The sequence below is a fragment of the Notamacropus eugenii genome, chromosome 1, assembly GCF_028372415.1.
Source record: "Notamacropus eugenii isolate mMacEug1 chromosome 1, mMacEug1.pri_v2, whole genome shotgun sequence".
Taxonomy (NCBI): domain Eukaryota; kingdom Metazoa; phylum Chordata; class Mammalia; order Diprotodontia; family Macropodidae; genus Notamacropus; species Notamacropus eugenii.
In genome coordinates, this window is record NC_092872.1 from 309986915 (window position 1) to 310007688 (window position 20774).

The 20774-nt window shown below is 36.1% G+C and overlaps 1 protein-coding gene across 3 annotated transcripts in view; it reads right to left on the reverse strand.

Annotated features, from left to right (window-relative positions):
* Nucleotides 1-313: 313 nt before the first annotated feature.
* SLC39A9 (solute carrier family 39 member 9) overlaps nt 314-20774 on the reverse strand; it is a 63001-nt gene continuing 42540 nt past the window's right edge. For 2 of the 3 annotated variants that reach the window (XM_072629493.1, XM_072629494.1), the window contains exons 3-7: nt 14950-15150; nt 6521-6589; nt 4946-5031; nt 3977-4111; nt 314-1904 (exon numbers count right to left, since the gene is read on the reverse strand). In XM_072629493.1, the coding sequence (XP_072485594.1) occupies nt 1674-1904; nt 3977-4111; nt 4946-5031; nt 6521-6589; nt 14950-15150 (722 nt within the window). In that variant the 3' untranslated portion in view covers nt 314-1673. Of the gene's footprint in view, nt 1905-3976; nt 4112-4945; nt 5032-6520; nt 6590-14949; nt 15151-15626; nt 15876-20774 lie in introns of those variants that run through there. The other variant, XM_072629495.1, reaches the window with a different exon arrangement.

The window sequence follows — 20774 nt, forward strand, 5'->3', positions numbered from 1 at the left end:
GCATATTCCAGCTTGTGTGTCACATAATTTTTATGGGATAAAAAAATCTATTTACTGGAGAAAAATAATTTTGCTCCCTCCCCCTTTAAGTGATAACATGTTTGGAGCTGGGATTAAAAAAAGTAAATCAAAAGTTAAAAATATAATAATAATTTTTCCAGTTCTATCAAAGGATTTACAGGGACTCCAAACATCCAAAGCACTGATTTGGGAAATGTCAGGGCTTGAGGGCAGAAACTCACTGAGTATATATCCAACAGGTTTACAACTTTAAAAAAAAGGAGGTCCAGCATTTAAATTATTACGCCAAATCTCTCATAAAAAGGTAAGTAATTTATTGAAGGCTTAGATAATTTGTACCGGATGAAAATTACCTATTTGGAGGAAATGGGAATGGAGTAAGAGCTGAGCTTCAACACAATCCAAAGAGTGGTTGTCCTGATGAGAACTAAATCCTGTAGAATTAATTAGCATCCCTACCACCAGGCTGAGGTTGGGAAGAATAGGGAGAAGAAAAAGGGAAGGATGTGTACAAGAGCTTAAAGGGAAAAGTTTTATCTCAGAGGCAAGTATGGGAAAGATCAGGGGACATGATTTCAATTACTAGGAAAACACTTCTCATTTATGATATACCATGACTTTTCCTTACCACAAAAGATCCTTACTTGACGCATACTTAGCATTCCCAAGATGCACCACTTATTTTACCAAAGGGATTGCTGTTCTGCTAACATTAATACTTTTTAAAAACAAGAAAATTCACAACATGGAATTCAGTTATTCTAACTTTAAAAAGGATCCAGAGACCTCTCTCCTTAGTATCCATAATTTGTTTAAAGTTTAACATCTCTTTATTTCTAAAGATGCTCTGCAAATCTGAGTCCCTAGAGAGGGCCTAAAGCTGTGCTGTTGCTCCATGGAAATATGCTAAAGGTTTGGATTTTTCCACAGGGAACTTGGAGAAAAATATTTTACAAAACCGTTCACCTCTTTAGAAGGAAACTTCCCCATATTTCATTTCTTGGGATTTTACCTTTTCCTGCAGAGAAGCAGAAACAACTCTTTCATTCTTTATAAATCTTTGCTACCCCAACTATTTTCTCTTTGTGTACCCACTGACCTTTTTCCTTCCTCTTTAAACAAACCTAAATTATATATTTTCAGCATATAATTCAGATGTGGGACACAGATGTTATAATAAGCACCAGTGTCAAAATGGTGAAGACTAAGTTAAAAATAAAAACGAGTTCAGAGATCTTTTAAACTAAAGAGGAGGTTCAATGTGTTAACTCAAGTATGAAAGATGAATTTTGGATGCTATACTTCAATAATTATTATATTAAAGTGAGCAATTAAGTCTTCCACTTTACCTTGAAATCTAAATTTCATTTTTCCTGAGAAGAGGGTAATCAAAATTCTAAAAACTCAAATATGAAGGGGTCTTTTAAAAAACATGAGTTAACCAAAGAATTTATATAGGCATATGTAATATTTTTATGCTAAAAAGCATTTCTAGTACTCCGAGTTTTATATCACAATCCTCACTGGGCTTCTGAAATATTGGTGGAGCTAGGCAAGGTAAGACAAAAAAGACTTGAGGAACTGAGCAGCTGTAATGTGCTATCCACATCAGACTTCTCAAAGACCAAGGACAGAGGCTGGAACCTGAACATTTAATGCTGGTGTCCAATAGACAAAATGAGTGGGATGAGGCAACCCGAAACCAGAGCGGCCACCTCTAGGCGACTGAGTCCTTTTCCTCCAGCAGAGTCAGGCTTGTGACTGTGACCCAGTCCTCCCACCTCAGGGAGGACATGCACTGTAGCAACATACAGAAATGTCCCAGCAGAGAAAAGCATGGCCACTCCAGTGGCATTGACCTCTGAAAGGGCTTCTTTGCTGCTCTGTTAAATTTAAAACAAAAAGAGATTTAAGAATTAGAGCTAAATTTATGTGTGATCATGCAAAAATCACAGTAAGAAACCAGTAATCCTTCATAATTAGCTCTGGTTGAGCCAAGAAACCAAATGATCATGGATTACATTACTAGCCTAGTCATATGAAAGTTTCCAAAGCAGAATTTTAAAGCACATGCTATACATAATTTAACTAGTTAACTGGCATAATCATTTAACCTTAGGTTTATGTAAATTTAAAGATGAAAACAGTGATAGACATAAGTAGGTTTTTAATGCTACTTTATCGACAGAGAAATATCTATTCCAGTCATCACTCAGTGAAATGTCTCCTAGAGAATCACACTGTAGAGGGTTTTAAAATCTTTTTAAAAATTAAAAAAAAATATAGATTTGTAGACTAGACTAGACAATTAAGTAACAGAACAGAGCCATAGTGGATAGAGAGCTGAAACTGGAGTCAGGAAGACTTGAGCTCAAATCTGCACTGAGACACTTCTTTGCTGCATGATCTTGAGCCAAGTCCCTGAATTTTTGTTTGCCTCAGTTTCTTCAAATGTAAAATGGGGATCATAATAGCACCTACCTGTCAGGGTTGTTGTGAGGATAAAATGAGACAATATTTGTAAAGCTCTATATAAATGCTATTATTGTTACTAGTAACAATCACATTAACACTAGAGGTAAACTAGGCAAAACCCTAATAAGAAGGAATAAAGATATTTTATTTCTAATGTATGTTACATATAACAAACTATACAAGGACATGGCATAAATGATCTTGTTCACTAATGTAAAACTATTTGTTGTCCTTAGATAAGAACCATGCCTTTATCCTTCTTTTAGTGGCTTCCTCAACTCTGCTTTCTTTTTTTTTTTCCCAAGCCAACAGCACTTTATTAAATGGTCCATGGTCCTTTTAATGAAATAAACCTCAGATCTTCCTCACAATCTGAGATGTCCCCTGGTCCCCAGGACTTTATTTTATAAGCTTGATACCCAAACACTCAGGAAAGGGCAAAGTAAAATAAAAATTTCTGATTGAGGGCCAGAAAGAATACATCAGCATGGTGGTCACAAAATGGGCAAGGCAAGGGTCATCTCTGATGACTTAAGTCATCATAAGACAAACAGGGCAATACTTAATCTCTAGGGACTAAGTGGTCATAAAATGGCCACCTGCTCATGTTAGGCAAGAGAGGGTAGTCCACAGGTACAAAATCAACCCTGCTTTCTTAAACCAAATGGCCTTCTATCTCTTCTTTCCTGTCCCTGAAAAGGGAATGATATCTTGTTATAACAAATGCTGCCAGCTGCATTACAAATATTTCCCTTTTTTCCTTTGAATAATCTCTTCTTTCTCTACTACTACCTCTCCTATAAAAGGTTTTATTTATTTATCCTGAACTGCCATAGAATGCTGCTGATAGCTTCTTTGCAATATACTCTAAGTAGGCCTTCAAAAGGTATAAAAACCCAATCCGTATTCTAAGAAACTGAAGTTGCTACCAGGTTGAGCAATCCTCCTTAACACACTAATACATATTTTTCTTTTCAGTTTGACCACAAGTTATTTGACACTCTCCACTCTCACATCCAATCTTCTCCACGCCCCCCCCCCTTAATTTTAGTACCTTCCCTCTGTTAATTATTTCTTATTTATTCTGTATATAGCTTGCCTGTACATATTTTTTTTGCTTCTTGTCTCTTGCATAAGACTGTGAGCCCTTTGAGGTCAGGGACAGTTTTCAGCCTCTTTCTGTAGCCCCAGTGCTAAGCATAGTGTCTGCCACATAGTAGGCACTTAATAAATGTTTACGGACAGATTAACTAAAGCACTATATTCATGTGAATTACTGTTATTAAAGATTTTATATTCCCAATTTTTAGTTCTGACCAGGTAATTTAACTGAAAAATTACTCCTTGGAAAATATGGCACAATATAATATACAGTTTGCAAGTCTTCCTATACCTACTGACTAAAGTCATAAAAGTATCACATGCTTTTATTTGAAAAACAATCTTACATGATAAGAAGTAGAAAGAAGGTAATACTTACCTTACTTAGCCCTAAGTATGTCACCATGGCCATAACAGGTGCTGCCAGTGCAAAGACCAATAAATGCTTTCTGATTCGGTTTCGTTCCAATCCAGCATGCATTAAGAAGGAAACCAGGCCAAAGGCAGCTGGTGCCTGAAAGAAAAGTTCCAGTTACTTACTTGTAATTCTGTTTCTCTGAAGTTCTGCTAAAGTTTTTGCATGACATTTGACAGAGACAACCCTTCCATCTAACAAATATAAGGTGTAAAAAGCTGTCTAAAAAAAAATCTCAGGAAAAATGGATAATGAGTAAATGAAGAAGCCTGATGGGGCACACAGAAGTGACTATAAAGTTATGATATTTTATTCATTAATTAATTTAAATATATCTACACCTATCCCTGGGGTACAGTGACTCCACAATTTGGAAAATACTTGTAAAGATTTTTGGTCCTCTCTTCATACCAGAGAGAAAGTATTCTGGCTTCACAGATTTTTCTTGTCTTTTTTCTTGATATTATACAATACTATACTTATATTTTATGCACTTATGGCTTTCTAAACTTTTTCTGTGTCATCTGCTGGCCTTCACATATATTCTGCAGCTTCCGCAAAACTCTGAAAAAATTCCCATTTAATTTCTTATGTTGACTCCTGATATACTGAAACCTCAATGAGGAAAGTTGAGATGTGGAAAGGATAACTGTAATTATTAAACAAGTTTACTTATGCTGCTACTCAGTATTATTTTTAATATATATTTTAAGAATTTGTGTATTAAAAGTTACTATGATACTGTACAGAATTAAAGATCATATAATGTTTTTACAATTTTCTTACAATTAATGGCTATTCCCAAAAGACTCCCTATTACTTCATTGCTACCACTGCACTTAAGTTTCACAATTCAAGAGCAATTAATGTTCCTGTGCAAAGTAATTTTAAACATAAACTCACCTGATATCAAATCTTATTCCAAATGCTTACCTTATGTAGCATTATTGCCACAAATACAATCAGCTGGACACTAGTTTGTGAAGTAGAAGCTGCTGCTCCCAAAGCAACACCATCAGCTGAATATATAAAAATGAAATAGAAAAATACTCTTGAGTCCACAAGTCAGTCCAAAGACAATACACATATGAAGTACTTCAAAGGAAGATTTTCCTTTTTTTTACAGTTGGGAAAACAAAGTTAGAACTCAAATTCTTTATTTCACCAAAAAAATCTCACTCATTGATCCTTAAACATTAAGTGAGTTTTGAATCAATATTCCTTATATAGCTTTTTTTTTACACATGGCCTAAAGTGTATATCAACTGGAATTAGTTTCCATTTTTCCAAAAGGAGTTTGCCAAATTGAAAAGCTCTAGCACGAAAGTTCTCAAATGAGCCTTCTGCCTTTCACCTGTAACTTTAAACACCTAAAAAAAGAGATTCCCACTCTACTGCTTAACATTATGGTTCTAAATCTGTGAGCTCCAGAGTAAAATGGGGGTCTTTGGAAAAAAATGAAAGAAAGAAAGGAAGGAAAGAAGAAAGAAAGGAGACAGGAAGGAAGGAATCTAGCCAGTAAACCCCAAGTTAACTAGGCAGCTTCCAGAGAGAGAGAGGGAGAGGATGAGTTGAGTTACCTAACTGGTTGGGTCCCCATTCAGGCAGCTAAGACTACTCACAGGTTATGTTTGTCCTTTGTTTTCGAAGAGGACCATGACATCAGGGAAATGATGACATGACTTGCAGTTGACTTTGATTTGAATGAGAGAGGGCTGTGCAAGGTCACCAATAGGTCCCTGCTCAAGCTTAATGGTTAGAATTTGGGTCCTCCAGGCTCAGAGTGAATGTCAATTGTAGCTGTTTCTCTTTTGACCAGCAATAATGAGAGTCTTCCCCTCATAGTTTGATTTTTTAAAGTAAAAGGGCCAGCCCTTGACTCAAAGGGGCCTATTCACTGAATGGGTACTACCTCACTCAAAGTGAGAACCTGAAAAGGCCTTAGCCTTAAAGCACCAAGATCTCCCATCGTATCCTGAGTCATCTCCAGTTGTCCTGATGAATATAAGGCCACTGGACTGAGATAGTTCTGGAGGACCAGTGAGGCTAGTGACCTCACACAGCCCTCCCCTCACTCAAATCAAAGTCAACTGCAAGTCATGTCATCATTTCCCTGATGTCATGGTCCTCTTTGAAAACAAAGGACAAACAGTGGTTTTAAAGCAATACCATGAAAAATCTTACAGCATCCATTCTGGAGCATCCCCCTACTTAAAAAGAAATACTTGAGTCTCACAGACACTATCACGTCTTTTTTACAGAATAGATTCCAATGTATCACTGTGCATCATTCTATGACAGGCAGGTGGAGGACACAAAGAAAAGGGTTAAAGGGAGAATGGAGTTATAGGTCTTTGTACATGATCTGGAGTGTGTCCTCTGGTAAACAGTTTGTACATGAGTGTATGTCAGTCCCTGTAAACTGAATATTAACAAACTGACAACTGGGCCAGTGACTGGTATTGCATTCACACAGTAGCATCATATACCTGCATAGTTCAATCCTACCTGCAGCATGAACTACAAGGCCCAATGTGGTAGTGATTTTGGAATTGTTAGATCGTGCTGCTTCTGGATCTGAAATGAAAATGAGAATGACAGTAGTTAAGGAAAATGAACTATAAACTGATATAACGTTAGTTTGGAGGTAGAAGAAATTATTTGGGAAGAGCTAATTATACTCTTTCTTATAACATGGAAGAAAGAGTATACAGTATTAATTCTGATATTAGAAGACCTTGTTTAAGTTCAGGTTCCAACATTAAATTAAATGTGTAATCTAAACAAGGTACTTCATATTTCTTTGAGAAGCGAGATATTTCCTATTAGTAAAATAGGAATAATAATATGTGCAGCACCTGTCTCACAGTTATTAAAAGGAAAGCACTCTATAAACCTTAAGACACTTATAAGTCTCCACTGATTCCTTCTCTCTATTTTAAAAAAATGCTGAGGTCTCCCCTTTTCTTAAACTGAAACACACACACACACACAAAATTTACTTCCCCTTTCAACTACTGTCCCATCTTTCCTTCCTTTGATAAACTCCTCAACACATCTCATTAAGAGTTCTTACTTTAATATCTTTCTCTTCCTTATAATTTTGTTATTCTCTCACTACTCTTGAAAATAGTGTCAAACCAACAATTGTTTACATTTTTTCTTTTTTTTCATTTTAAATTTATTTATGTAACTTTTAACATTCATTTTCACAAAATTTTGGGTTCCAAATTTTCTCCCCATTTGTCCCCTCCCCCCACCCCAAAACACCGAGCACTCTAATTGCCCCTGTCACCAATCTGCCCTCTCTATCTTCCCTTCCTTCCCTTGTCCCCAACTTCTCTTTTGTCCTGTAGGGCCAGATAACTTTCTATACCCCTTTACCTGTATTTCTTATTTCCTAGCTGTATGCAAGAACAGAACTTGACAGTTGTTCCGAAAACTTTGAGTTCCAACTTCTCATCCCTCCCTCCCCACCCATTCCCTTTGGGAAGGCAAGCAATTCAATATAGGCCATATCTGTGTGGTTTTGCAAATGACTTCCATAATAGTCATGTTGTGTAAGACTAACTATATTTCCCTCCATCCTATCCTGCCCCCCAGTGCTTCTATTCTCTCTTTTGATCCTGTCCCTCCCCAAGAGTGTTGACTTCTAATTGCTCCCTCCTCCCATTGCCCTCCCTTCCATCATCCCTCCCACCCTGTTTATTCCCTTATCCCCCACTTTCCTGTATTGTAAGATAGGTTTTCATACCAAAATGAGTGTGCATTTTATTCCTTCCTTTAGTGGAATGTAATGAGAGTGAACTTCATGTTTTTCTCTCACCTCCCCTCTTTTCCCCTCCACTAAAAAGTCTTTTGCTTGCCTCTTTTATGAGAGATAATTTGCCCCATTCCATTTCTCCCTTTCTCCTCCCAATATATTTCTCTCTCACTGCTTGATTTCCTTTTTTTAAGATATGATCCCATCCTCTTCAATTCACTCTGTGCACTCTGTCTCTGTGTGTGTGTGCGTGTGCGTGTGTGTAATACCACCCACTACCCAGATACTGAAAAGTTTCAAGAGTTACAAATATTGTCTTTCCATGTAGGAATGTAAACAGTTCAACTTTAGTAAGTCCCTTATGACTTCTCTTTGCTGTTTACCTTTTCATGCTTCTCTTCATTCTTGTGTTTGAAAGTCAAATTTTCTTTTCAGCTCTGGTCTTTTCATCAAGAATGCTTGAAAGTCCTCTGTTTCATTGAAAGACCATTTTTTCCCCTGAAGTATTATACTCAGTTTTGCTGGGTAGGTGATTCTTGGTTTTAGTCCTAGTTCCTTTGACTTCTGGAATATCATATTCCACACCCTTCGATCCCTTAATGTAGAAGCTGCTAGATCTTGTGTTATCCTGATTATATTTCTACAAAACTCAGATTGTTTCTTTCTGACTGCTTTCAATATTTTCTCCTTGACCAGGGAACTCTGGAATTTGGCTGCAATATTCCTAGGGATCTCTTTCAGGAGGTGATCTGTGGATTCCCTGAATACTTATTTTGCCTTCTGTTCTGGAATCTCAGGGCAGTTTTCCTTGATAATTTCATGAAAGATGATGTCTAGGCTCTTTTTTTTGATCATGGCTTTCAGGTAGGCCCATAATTTTTAAATTGTCTCTCCTGGATCTATTATCCAGGTCAGTTGTTTTTCCAATGAGATATTTCACATTATCTTCCATTTTTTCATTCTTTTGGTTTTGTTTTGTGATTTCTTGGTTTCTCATAAAGTCATTAGCCTCCATCTGTTCCATTCTAATTTTGAAAGAACTATTTTCTTCAGTGAGCTTTTGAACCTCCTTTTCCATTTGGCTAATTCTGCTTTTGAAAGCATTCTTCTTATTGGCTTTTTGAACCTCTTTTGCCAGTTGAGTTAGCCTATTTTTCAAAGTGTTATTTTCTTCAGCATGTTTTTGGGTCTCTGTTGACCCGCTTTATCATGCTTTTCTTGCATCTCTCTCATTTCTCTTCCCATTTTTTCCTCCACCTCCCTAACTTGATTTTTAAAATCCTTTTTGAGCTCTTCCATGGCCTGAGCCCACTGAATATTTATTTTGGATGTGTGGGATACAGAAGCCTTGACTTCTATGTCTTTCCTGATGGTAAGCATTGTTCTTCCTCATCAGAAAGGAAGGGAGGAGATATCTGTTCACCAAGAAAGTAACCTTCTATAGTCTTATTTTTTTCCCCTTTTCTGGGCATTTTCCCAGCCAGAGACTTGACTTCTGAGTGTTCTCTCAGAGGACACACTCCAGATCATGTACAAAGACCTATAATCTCTCCACACCCACCACGCCTCCAGATCCACCCAGCTAGTGCTTGGGGTCTGAGATTCAAATGCTGCTCCCCAACCTCAGGGCTTTGGGCAGGGGCAGGGCTGCTATTCAGTGTGAGATTAAATTCAGGTGCTCAGGTGGGGGTAGGGCCGCCACACAGGGCTCAGATCCCTCAGGGGGTTTATGTGGAGACCTTCAACAATGGATCCAGGCTCCTGCCTGCTTTGGGAGCCCCTGTCCGCTGCTGCCACCTCAGCTGATGCCTCCCTAGGGGGCCTGAGCCACAGGGACACCCCACTCACCTCTCAGGGAGCTGAAAAGACCCTCCCACCGACCTTTGGCACCTGCGGGTGGAGGGACCCTCACGGCTGCTGGAGATTCCGTCCCTGAAGCCTGCTGGGATCTGCTCCTCTCAGTGCTGCCCGGCCAAGGCAGGGCTGGGCTCTGCTCCGGGTCCAGGGCGTGATGGACCTTTCGAGTAGGTTTTTCAGGGCTCTCTAGATCAGAAATCTCTTCCACTCGGTTGTTCTGTGGCTTCTGCTGCTCCAGAATTTGTTGGGAGTTCTTCTTTACAGGTATTTTATGGGTTCGGAAAGATATGTGTATCTTTCTACTCCACCATCTTGGCTCCTCCCCCAAATGTTTACATTTAAAAAATTTTTCTTGACCGTTTTTCTATGTCTAATGCTTCTTTAAACCCTCTCTCAGAATCAGAGTTTTAGAGCTGAAAGGTACATGGAAACCATGTGGTTCTAACTATAAGTTTCTGTGATGTATTGGATCTAACTAATCTTATTTGCTAACTCTTCTTTTTCCTTCAGCCCATAATTATTATCATTCCTAGTCTTTGGCACCTTTGTCCTACAATTTAAGAAGGACTGTTTCAATTATAATTTCATTTATATCTCCATCTCCAGCCTTGATCAGTCACCTGAATTCCTATTCTATAACTCTAAACACCTAATACCTTCTTTACTTATTTGTCCCATAGTCATCTCAAACTCCTTCAATATATCACAAACTGATCTTCTTTCCCCAAAAAGCTTTCTTTTCCAATTTCTCCATTTCCGTCAAAGGCATGCCATGCTCTTAGTCACCCAGGCTTACAACCTTTTTACCACTTGCTCTCCTTTATTCCCCGCTGACCCAGACAATCACAAATTACTAGAGACTTCTTTCAAAATGTCTCTCATATCTGTACCCTTTTTTGCATTCTCAAGGCTACTATGCTAATTGAGGTCCTCATTTCACAATAGGACAACTAACGACAAGAGTACCTTACTGGTTTAGCTCACCTATTTCACACAGAGAATTTGAGAGACTATCTAGTCAAAACATGCTCTACTCCCACCCCAAATCTCCTCAATCCCACATATTCTCGTCACAATCATCTTTCTAAAATACCTCGTTTTATTGTATCACTCTCTTGCATAATAGCCATATATTTTTATTACTTATTTTTACTACTTTCAAATTCTGTTTCAATCATTCTAATCTACTTATTATCCACTGAATGTGTTATATTTATGCCTACCCCCATGTTTATGTTCCTGCTTCCACACTTTCTTAGAATGATTTAACTTTTCCTCCCCACCAATCCAAAACCTGAATTTACTTCAAAGTCTAGCTCAACACCACTTGTACTATTAATCTTTACATACTAATCTCGGTTCACAATCATTTTTTTTCCCTGTCATCTTGAAACCTAGTGAATGGATGAAAGTTTTTGTAAGAGGGGTTCAGAACTGGGACAGGGTTGGTTGCTAGGTGTTAAGAAATGGCACTTAAGAATACAGAGAGTCCTTTAAGGCAATATGAAGTTTGATCTAAAATGCTGAGACTTGGAATTGGGAGATCTGGCTTTGAATTCAGCATCCATTTATGGGACATGGGTAAATCATTTGGATGCACTGAGCCTCATTTTCCACATCTGTAAAATGAGAATGATATACAACCTCCTCAAAAGCTCTATTTATGGAAAAGTTTTAAAACCTTACTGTATTACATAAATGGGACTAATTATCATTATTGATAATTACTGCATATACTGTATACATAAAACACATACTACATATATATTAGCATATACTATTTATTATATATAATTATGGTGTATATATATAAAAATTATTGTATATGGCCTGTATTATACTTGTATTCTCCAGGAGATTCACACACACAAACACACACACACACACACACACACACACACACACACACACATATTTTACATTGCCTAACTATAAGCACTTCAGGGGAAGATTATTACACTTTCTATTTTTTAAAAATCTCCTGGAATACATGTTTACTAACTGTTTGTTGAAATAAAAAAAATCAGCATTTTTCTTTACCATATAACGATGCTAATATTAAATACATTTATAATAATAGCTAACATTTATATAGTGCCTACCATATGTTAGACACTGTGCTATGTACTTTACAATTATTATTTCATTTAATCCAACAACCCTGGAAGATAAGTGTTATTACTATCCTCACTTCACAGATAAGGAAAGTTTGGCAAACAGGTTAAGTCCAGAGTCACCCATCTAGTTACGTGTCTGAGGCTGATTTTGAATTCAGGTCTTCCTGACTCCAGGACCAACACTCTATCCAATGTGCTACCTTATATTACATTTCTACAGATATTTATTTCAAGTAGAGTCAGAGTACTTTGGAACCAATTAAAATGACTAAAGAATGCTCAAGTGACAAACTAGAAATGGCATTACTATCAAAATGACACTGTTGGTGGAGCTGTAAACTGATCCAACAATTTTGCAGAGCAATCAATTTGGAACTATGCCAAAAGGGCTATAAAACCTTTTGAACTAGCAATATCACTACTAGATCTGTATTCCAAAAGAGATAAAAAAGAAAAAGGAAGAGGATTTATATGTACAAAAATAGTTACAGCAGTTTATTTCTAGGGGCAAAGAATTAGAAATTGAGGGGATGCCCATCAATTGAGGAATGGCTGAACAAGCCGTGCTATGAGATACTATAAGAAATGATGAGCAGGACGCTCTCAGTAAAACCTGAAAAGACTTGCATGGGTTGATACAAAGGCAAAGGAACCACAATATTGTAGGATGATTCACTGTGAGTGACTTTGCTATTCTCTGCAATACAACAATCCAAGACAACTCTGAAGGACGTATGATAAAAAATGCGATCCAGCCCCTAAGAGGGAACTGATGGCGCCTGAATGTAGACTGAAGCATACTTTTCTTTAACTTTATTTTTCTTGAGTTTTTTCTCTATGTTTGCTTTCACAACATGACTATTATGGATGTTTTGCATGACTACACATGTATAATGGCTACTGTATCAAATGGCTTGCCTTCTCAATGAGGTGGGGTGGGGAGGGAGGAGGGAAGGAGAAAGGGAGGAAGAGAGAGAAGGACTACACCTTATCACAGTCAACATTTAAACACAATTCAAAGACAACCTGGTTAGTAGCTTATTCCCTGTTACTAGGGCAATAAAGATCTCAAAATTATTTTTTTTAAAATCAGAAAAGAATCGCCTTGTTCTGCTTTGCTATAAGTGGCTCTAGCCTCAACCTTTATGTTTGATGTTTGCTTCCAGTTTACATTTAAAGGGAATAAAACATTATTTACTCTTAAAACTGAAACTCCTTCACCTTTATAAATCTATAGGAAAACATCTTTTTAACCGCGGAACTGACAATACAACTGAGTGACTGACCTGTATTCATTTTTAAAATTCAGGAAATTCTTATGAGGAAGTGAAAGGTGACCATACCTGTGAGAATTAGTTTGCTAGAGTCTATGCTAGCCTCTCAAAACTATACACTGGTCCAATACACCAGCATATATGAAGCACCAAATACAAAACCATGAATAAATGTTGGCCAGTTAAGTTACCACAGTAGGCTGTAAAGCCTGAAGAATAGTTTAGTAATTAAGAATTCAACTAGAAATAAAGGTCATGAGAAAATTTAATGGCAGCACTGTTCTTTGTTCTTTTATGTCACTAGTGGGAAGGGAGAGATTCTGGGCTCTGGGAATATTTCCAGAGTACAGCAAAGGACATAAAGAATAGGCTTCTATCTCTGAAAACATCACAAATGAATCTAATCATCCATGGGTGAGCCAGACATTCTCTACAGTCCTTCCTCCTCCTATTCCACAAGGAATGTTCAAAGATCCCAAAGACAGATCTGGGAGAAGGTATCCCTTGGTGCAAAAGGGCCCATTTAGTGTTTTCTTTCCCAAAATTTGTATTTATTGTCTTTATACTGATATTGTGTTATAAATGCATGTGTATATGAGTATGTGAATATATCTATATCTACCTTTTTGTACACACACACACATACACGCATGTCTCCCCTGATTGAATGTGATCCCCTTGAGTGTCCCATCTTGAATTTAGAGATTTTTCATTCTTTGAATGTATGTCCCCAGTGTCTAGTAAAGGACCTATTACAAAAGAGGAACTTAATAAATGTACGACTGGTTCACAAATCCACAGGAAAATAGAAAAGCTAACTTGTTAGAGATGAGTCTTTTCCTACAGAAAAAAGTAAAGCTAAGAGGCCATCTTTGAAACTCTCACCCCTCCCCTTCCACCTGGTGATCTGCCACAGATTTAGAGATTTCCGGCATTTCCTATTTCTGGCCCTCTTGACATTACAGTGTGGTACAAAAAACATCCTTTCATAATAATAAATTTCACTAGTATAGATATTTTGTGAATGGTTTCCTTTTCTAATATGGATGTTGATTTATCAAAAAATTACTCATTCATGAAGTCATTTACCATCAAAAGTAGGAACAGAAATTGGTAGAATGACCAATTATTTTGATTTTAACAAAAAAATTCAAAGAATGCAGAGAAACAACTATTTCGTCAATAAAAGAAACTACTTAACATGCAAAACAAGAGGAAGAACAATAGAGATATACATGCAGCACTTAAATTCTTTACACAGGATTAGAGTATGGTCCTTTATAGGACATTTTAGTTTAAACTGAAAAAAATTTCAATTAGAAGCTAAAGGCAACTCAGTAACGCAGCCAGTCAGATACCATCGAGCAGATGTGTTGATATTAGGAAATCATATAAATAATGTTTTATTAAATCAACTTAGTTTTTAGATATTAAAATTTAGTTTATTTAAAATGTAGGGGTGGAGGGGGGTAACAGTAAATGTAATAAGATAAAAATCTCTAGACAAGAGGTTCTTAACCTTTCATGTGTCATGGACCCCTTTGTCATCCTGGTGAATGGATTTCTTCTCAAAGTAACATTTTAAATGCAGAAAGTAACTAATAATTTATATTGAAATATCATCTACCCACCCACCCATCTGTCAAACCCAGGTGCAGAACGTCTGTGCTAGACCTTAGAACCACCTTAATAATGTGACAATTTTCATGTAAAAACATAGCTGAAGGATTTGTTCTGCCAATACATCCCACTTCAACAATTCCCCCCCAAAGAAAAGATTTTACTGGACCCAAAGGAAGACAATGATATCCTAAAAGCTTTTCTTAGGAATCTATAGAATAAGATGATAACACAAACCAGGATATTTAGTGATTTTCCAGTCCAAGTCATTTAGATAGTTTGCAAGGCAAAGTCTGGGTCACTTACCTTCTGTAGAATGCATATGAGAGCTACCAATCTGGTCCACCAGTAGCATGAAGACAAAGCCTAAGACGAGGGAAACACCAATATACGCGTGTAGTCTTGTGTGATCATGGCTGTGTTCATGTTCATGTACAAGTGGTTTTTCTCCTGCTGCTTTGTCTGATGCAATCACATTCTGTGCCTCACTGGCCTGGTGGTGTTTTCCTAATACAGGACGAATCAAAAAGTGGGAAAGAAAAGGTACAAAAGAAGAAGTCTTTATTTTCCTGTATTTTTATTCCAGACCTTTGCCCAAAAGCACTTATTTCCTGTGCTGTAACCCATCTAAACATAAAATGTCTCAACTGAGATGTTTAAATTTTCAATTATTTTCTAATACTTAAATGCAATTCTATTTGCCCACAGTATTTTAAAAAGGTAGAAGAGAAGCAAATTTACAAGGGGGCAAGGATGCATAACATTTAAGATCTGGACCATAAAATTATGCCGATGTCTGATATAAAATTATGGAAAGCTTTACTCTGATCTGTCAGTGAAGAACAAAATCAACCGATAATTATCACTGCTAGGTGACATTTTACAAAAAATGAAAAGCAAATGATCATTTTTCAGTTTTCAGCTTTAAAAGCTGTGGACTTTAGGGGAATCATTTAAGCTCTTTGCACCTGTTCTTCACTTACAAAATGAAGAATGATCCCCAACAGCTCTCCTAGTTTTAACATTGAGACTTGAATAATTTCTGGTACCATTCATTAGCTGAACACAAGAATAAAAAAGGCAGAGAAACATCCTCCAGATAAAATTCAGTCCTCTCAAGAAACATATTCAATTCTGGAGACTCTGAAATGCAGTAACTGATGGCAAAAGCATTTCTGAATGTCCATCTGTCCTGTACTTGGATGCAAGCTCTTCAGGGACTGGTGCTTCATCTTTATGGAATTACAAAATAGGGAGTAAAAAACAAGAACAAGAAAGTTCAATTAGCATCAAAATAGAGCTGTTACACTTTCTGACAAAAGATGATAAATAATCCTGTTTGTAATGTCTTATGCCTAGCTAGTCTTTATTTCTCCAAGTGTTTTTTTGGGGGGGGGGGGGGGTTTAGGAGGGAACAAAAGAAGTACTGCCAGGAAATATGAGACCTTTATATTTTTGTAAATTTTTTAAGGATTAAAAAAAAAGATCTAGAGAGATATTCTAGGCTCTTCAACGAATATCCCATAGCTACACCATGGAAGCTTTGATTTGTGAAGAAGTGAGGAACTTTATAGATGGCCAAATAACATACAAAATACAGATTAAGGCCCTGAAAAGTTTATAATCTTTGGTAAAATAATAGCTTAGAAATGTATACATATCTACATATAATCTATTAATAGAAAAAGTATACTCAAATAGAGAATAAGAAGCTGTTGGCATAGCCTGCAACAGTATTACTACTGGATAATAGATTAGTCTCTTATTCAATGCTCAAGATTTCTAAACCAATAAAGATATCATTAAAAAACAACAACAACAAATTTCAATGGGACAACTTACAGGATAAAGTTTCTACATACCTTGTACTGTTCATCAATAATGAAACGAAAAGAAAGAAAAAAAAATTCTGCTTTATAAATTAACTTTAGCTATAGAATGCACATGATATTTGTATTTTTTATCTCATGGACTCATATAGATTAAGTAGAGGGCAACAAAGATGTGAATTATTTTAATTTTTTTCCTAACAATTTATTAAAAGTCTTTTTTTCCCCTAAAAGAAATAATAACAGTCCTTAGTAGGGGTAGGTTCATGATTAGTGGCCATCTGATTTGTACAAAGGTAAACCATCTAGACTTCAAATCTTTCCCCATCTGTGAACACATGGCTGTATGTTCAAGTTATTAGTACTCTAAACATCCTCTTTCAAAATTCAATTATGTTTGAGAAGACTTAGTGTTAACTGCTTACTTAATTATCAAAATTAAACTCCAAGGGTAGGTTATTACTGCAATGGGTAAAGGGTTCAGGGAAGGTGGAGAAATTTTTCCCACAACGTAACTTTGCTTAGAACCAGCCACCCAGTCCATTACACTAATAATTATGGTCAGCAGTAAGCACAACAAGCAGAAGAGTTCATTTAAAGTCTAGATTTATTAAAACACACACGTTAAAACAGCAAAAATTAGAAGGTACTTTTCCTTGATATTCTAGATCTTTTGTTTTTCCAATTGTTTATTATTTTATCAAGCTCCATAAAACATCCCCTTGGTAATCTTATATAGCATTAAAAGTGCAAACTAACTTTGAGAGTATTATTATAATTTTTATTATACTGGCATGGCACAGCCATGAGCACTGAATAATCCACCAAGTTTTTAAGTTGTTCTTTTTTTCTTTCAAGAGCACTTTGTAACTGAATATATACAAGTCTTATGTGTGCTTTGGTAGATCAATAATCCAGATACCTTATGCATTTTGTAGTTATCTGGAATGGGATTTCCCTTTCTATTGCTTCTTTGGTTTTCTATTACATAACAATTTAGTGGATTTTTGAGGATTTATTTTGTAGCCTGGAACTGTGCTGAAGCTTTTAGTTGTCTCAATTAGTATCTTTGCTGATTTCCTAGTATTTTCCAAGTAATCAACCAAACAACAAACATTTATTAAGCACCTATCATGTGACTGACACTGTATACCATCAGTTCTAGGGGGGTAGTTTTTGCTTTTATCTTTCTTCATGCCTTGAATGTCTCTATTATTCTAATTGCTATGGCATTTTCAGAACCATATCAAACAATAGTGGGAGAGTGGGCATCTTTGCTTTACTCCTATACATACTGGAAAAGTAGAAAAATGTAGAAACATATGAAGCTTGTTTCTGGTTTTAGATAGATGCCTCTATGACTATAGTTTGTAGGGTTTTTAGGGTAAATAAGAGTTGTCCTTTTTCAAATGCCTTTTTTAAAGGGGGGCATCTATTGAGATGATCATGCAGTTCTGGATGTTTTGTTTTTTAATATAATTATACTGATTGTGTTTCTAATACTGAACATCCCTTGCATCCTTAGTATAAATCCCACTTGGTCATAATAAATGATTTTTTGGATAAACTGTGATAACTGGTTTGATAAGATCTTGTTTAAAATGTCTGAATTGATATTCTTCAATGACATTGGCCTGTAGTTTTCCTTCTTTGTTTATCCTTCCCTGATTTAGGTATTAGGACTGTAATTTCCTCATAAAAGGATTCTGGTAGGGTGCTTTCTCAATTTTTGAGAATAATTTGTGATCCTTTTTGATCTCTGCAGAATCTGGCACTAGTGGATATTCTCTCCTACTGAACGCTCTTTTTTCTCTGGATTTTAATAACACTGCTCTATCTGGTTTTTTCCCCAGTCTGGTCTTCTTTTCAGTTTCTTTTGCTAGATTATCATCCATGTCTCATCTTCTAATTGTAGGTCCTTCCCAGGCTTCTTTTCCCCCACATTCTCTCTCGGTGATCTCATCTAGTCTATGGGTTCAATTATCCTCTCTGGGTAGAGTTCCATATTAAGTCCCCTCTTCAAATGTCTGGTGACAAATGGAAAAAGGAGCTTCTTATAACAAAAAAAGTCATAGCTTCTCTCCTAAGCTCAAATCCTATATCATTGATTGTCCATTAAACAGTTCCAAATGGATGTACCAAACACATTTCAAAGTCAACATGTCCAAACCAGAACTCAGAATCCTTGCTTGTTTTAAAGCTGAGCTCAAATGCCACCTCCCACACGAAATCTTGTCTGATCCCCACGGCTCCCAGTGCCTCTTCTCTATCGAAATTACCTTGCATTTATTTATATGTGCACATATTTATGCACATATTGTGCATATTAGATGCCCTGAAGGCATCTAAGCTACTTGAGAGTAAGGACTGTTTTATTTTTGTCTTTGTATGTCCAGTGCCTATTTTTATTAAACAACTGCTTATTGACTAACTGATCATCAAATGTTTTATTTGTGAAGAAGTCCTATTTGACTCACCTGGTGCCTCTTAATCAACCTTGGGACAAATGGGAAAGGGAGAAATAAGTGGGGAGTAGAAGGAACCAAATGCTCCCATCACCTAGCCATATTTTAATAGGTCTACAATCAAACAGGATGTGGAGCTTATTAGTATAACAAGGTAGTATTCCATTTTAAAGGTAGAATCTCTTTCTTAATGATCTGACAGGAATTAAATATAAAACATTAACAAGTGTCAACAGACTTTTAAAAAGCATAGCAAGAACCAGAAATGCATACGCAGTAATTATAGAAAGAAGGAAGAAACACAGGCCTAAATATAGTGAAATTTTAAGATCTAGAAGAGCACAGAGTAAAAACATTTGGGGTTCTGCATAAGATTTTGCCCTTGTATTATACGTTTATGTGAATGTTTTTGTTGATGACTAATTATTAAATTCATTATTTAAAAATTTTAAGGCATAGCAAAAACATTACAGAAAAAACACCTACAAAAGGGAAATTCACTATTTTGAAGAATATAATACCATTATAAAAACACATCTAAAAAACAGTAAAACTTACTGTGGCAGCCTATACAAATTATTTAATACTGAGATGTATGGCATTATTCAGGATGCTATCAATGTCAGATTTCTGTGACCATGGTTTTAGATCCAACCCAGATTTTATTTACTTTTTTTTTAAATTAATTTTTATTTCTTCCACTGTTGTCCTCTTATATATGCCTTTCTCACAGTGGTTTCAATCCCAGTTAGACAATAAACTAGCATTATGGCAGTTAAATTCTTAAGATGTTCTCAAAATTCTTGCTACTCTGAGAGGACATAGTATTCTTACAAACGTAAGACTATGATCGCTGAGCATCAATAATTCCGTTAGGGCTGTAATTGTAAAAGGGTATCTTTCTATTTACACTCATTAAGTTCAGTCCCTCTTATTACGGTCGCAGAGCAACGAGATGGGTCTGTCACTATGGCATGCATGAACTCTCAATACCAGTTAATTACCAAGATTATAATATCCAGCGAGGAACACAGGTTGTAGAAACATATAACTAAAGACCTTTTTAAAAATCCAGAGCAACACTACTGTGATACTTAAATGAGAACAGAGAATATAGTAAGTTAACCTATTCTTTTGTTCTTAGCTCTGGTCAATCTAGAAACAGTGCTGGGACATTGAGGTATGTGAGAAATTTGGAAAGGGAGAGTCACAATGATCTTTAAAAATATATTAGGAAGATTTAAATATATTGGGATTATTTGTTTTAGAGGTGAGAAACAAATGAGGTTTTCACAAATTACATTCTGAGTCAAAACCATTTTATAAATGCATCTTGAACTACAAAAAAACTAAAAGAAATTACAAAAAGATAAAGACTCAATAAAAATAATATCATCTAATATAAAGCAGCCCAACTTAAACCTATGAGTCCTTAAAAGTTGCCTTCTTTGACTCAAAAGATCCTGTAGGAACAAAGATGACTAATTATAATCTTTTTTTGGTTATTTTAAATCATGGTCTGAATGCACTCTTGATTTGTCTCATCCCAAGTTCTTTGGAGCTCTTGAAACCACTGTGAGAAAAGGCACATATAAGAGGGAAGCAATGGAAGAAATAAAAATTAATAAGTAAATAAAATTTTCATTCTGTATTTATCATTTGCTATATCCTTAGCTTGTCTCACTCTGTAACCAAACCTCAATCCTCACATAAAATCATTAACTTTAACTCTTTTGGATCAGTATTACTTTTCTTATAATAATTAATAATTTTCTCTAAATACTATCTTTAGTATTTAGTATATAGTTCTTTAGCCCCTAATCACAAATAATAGGAG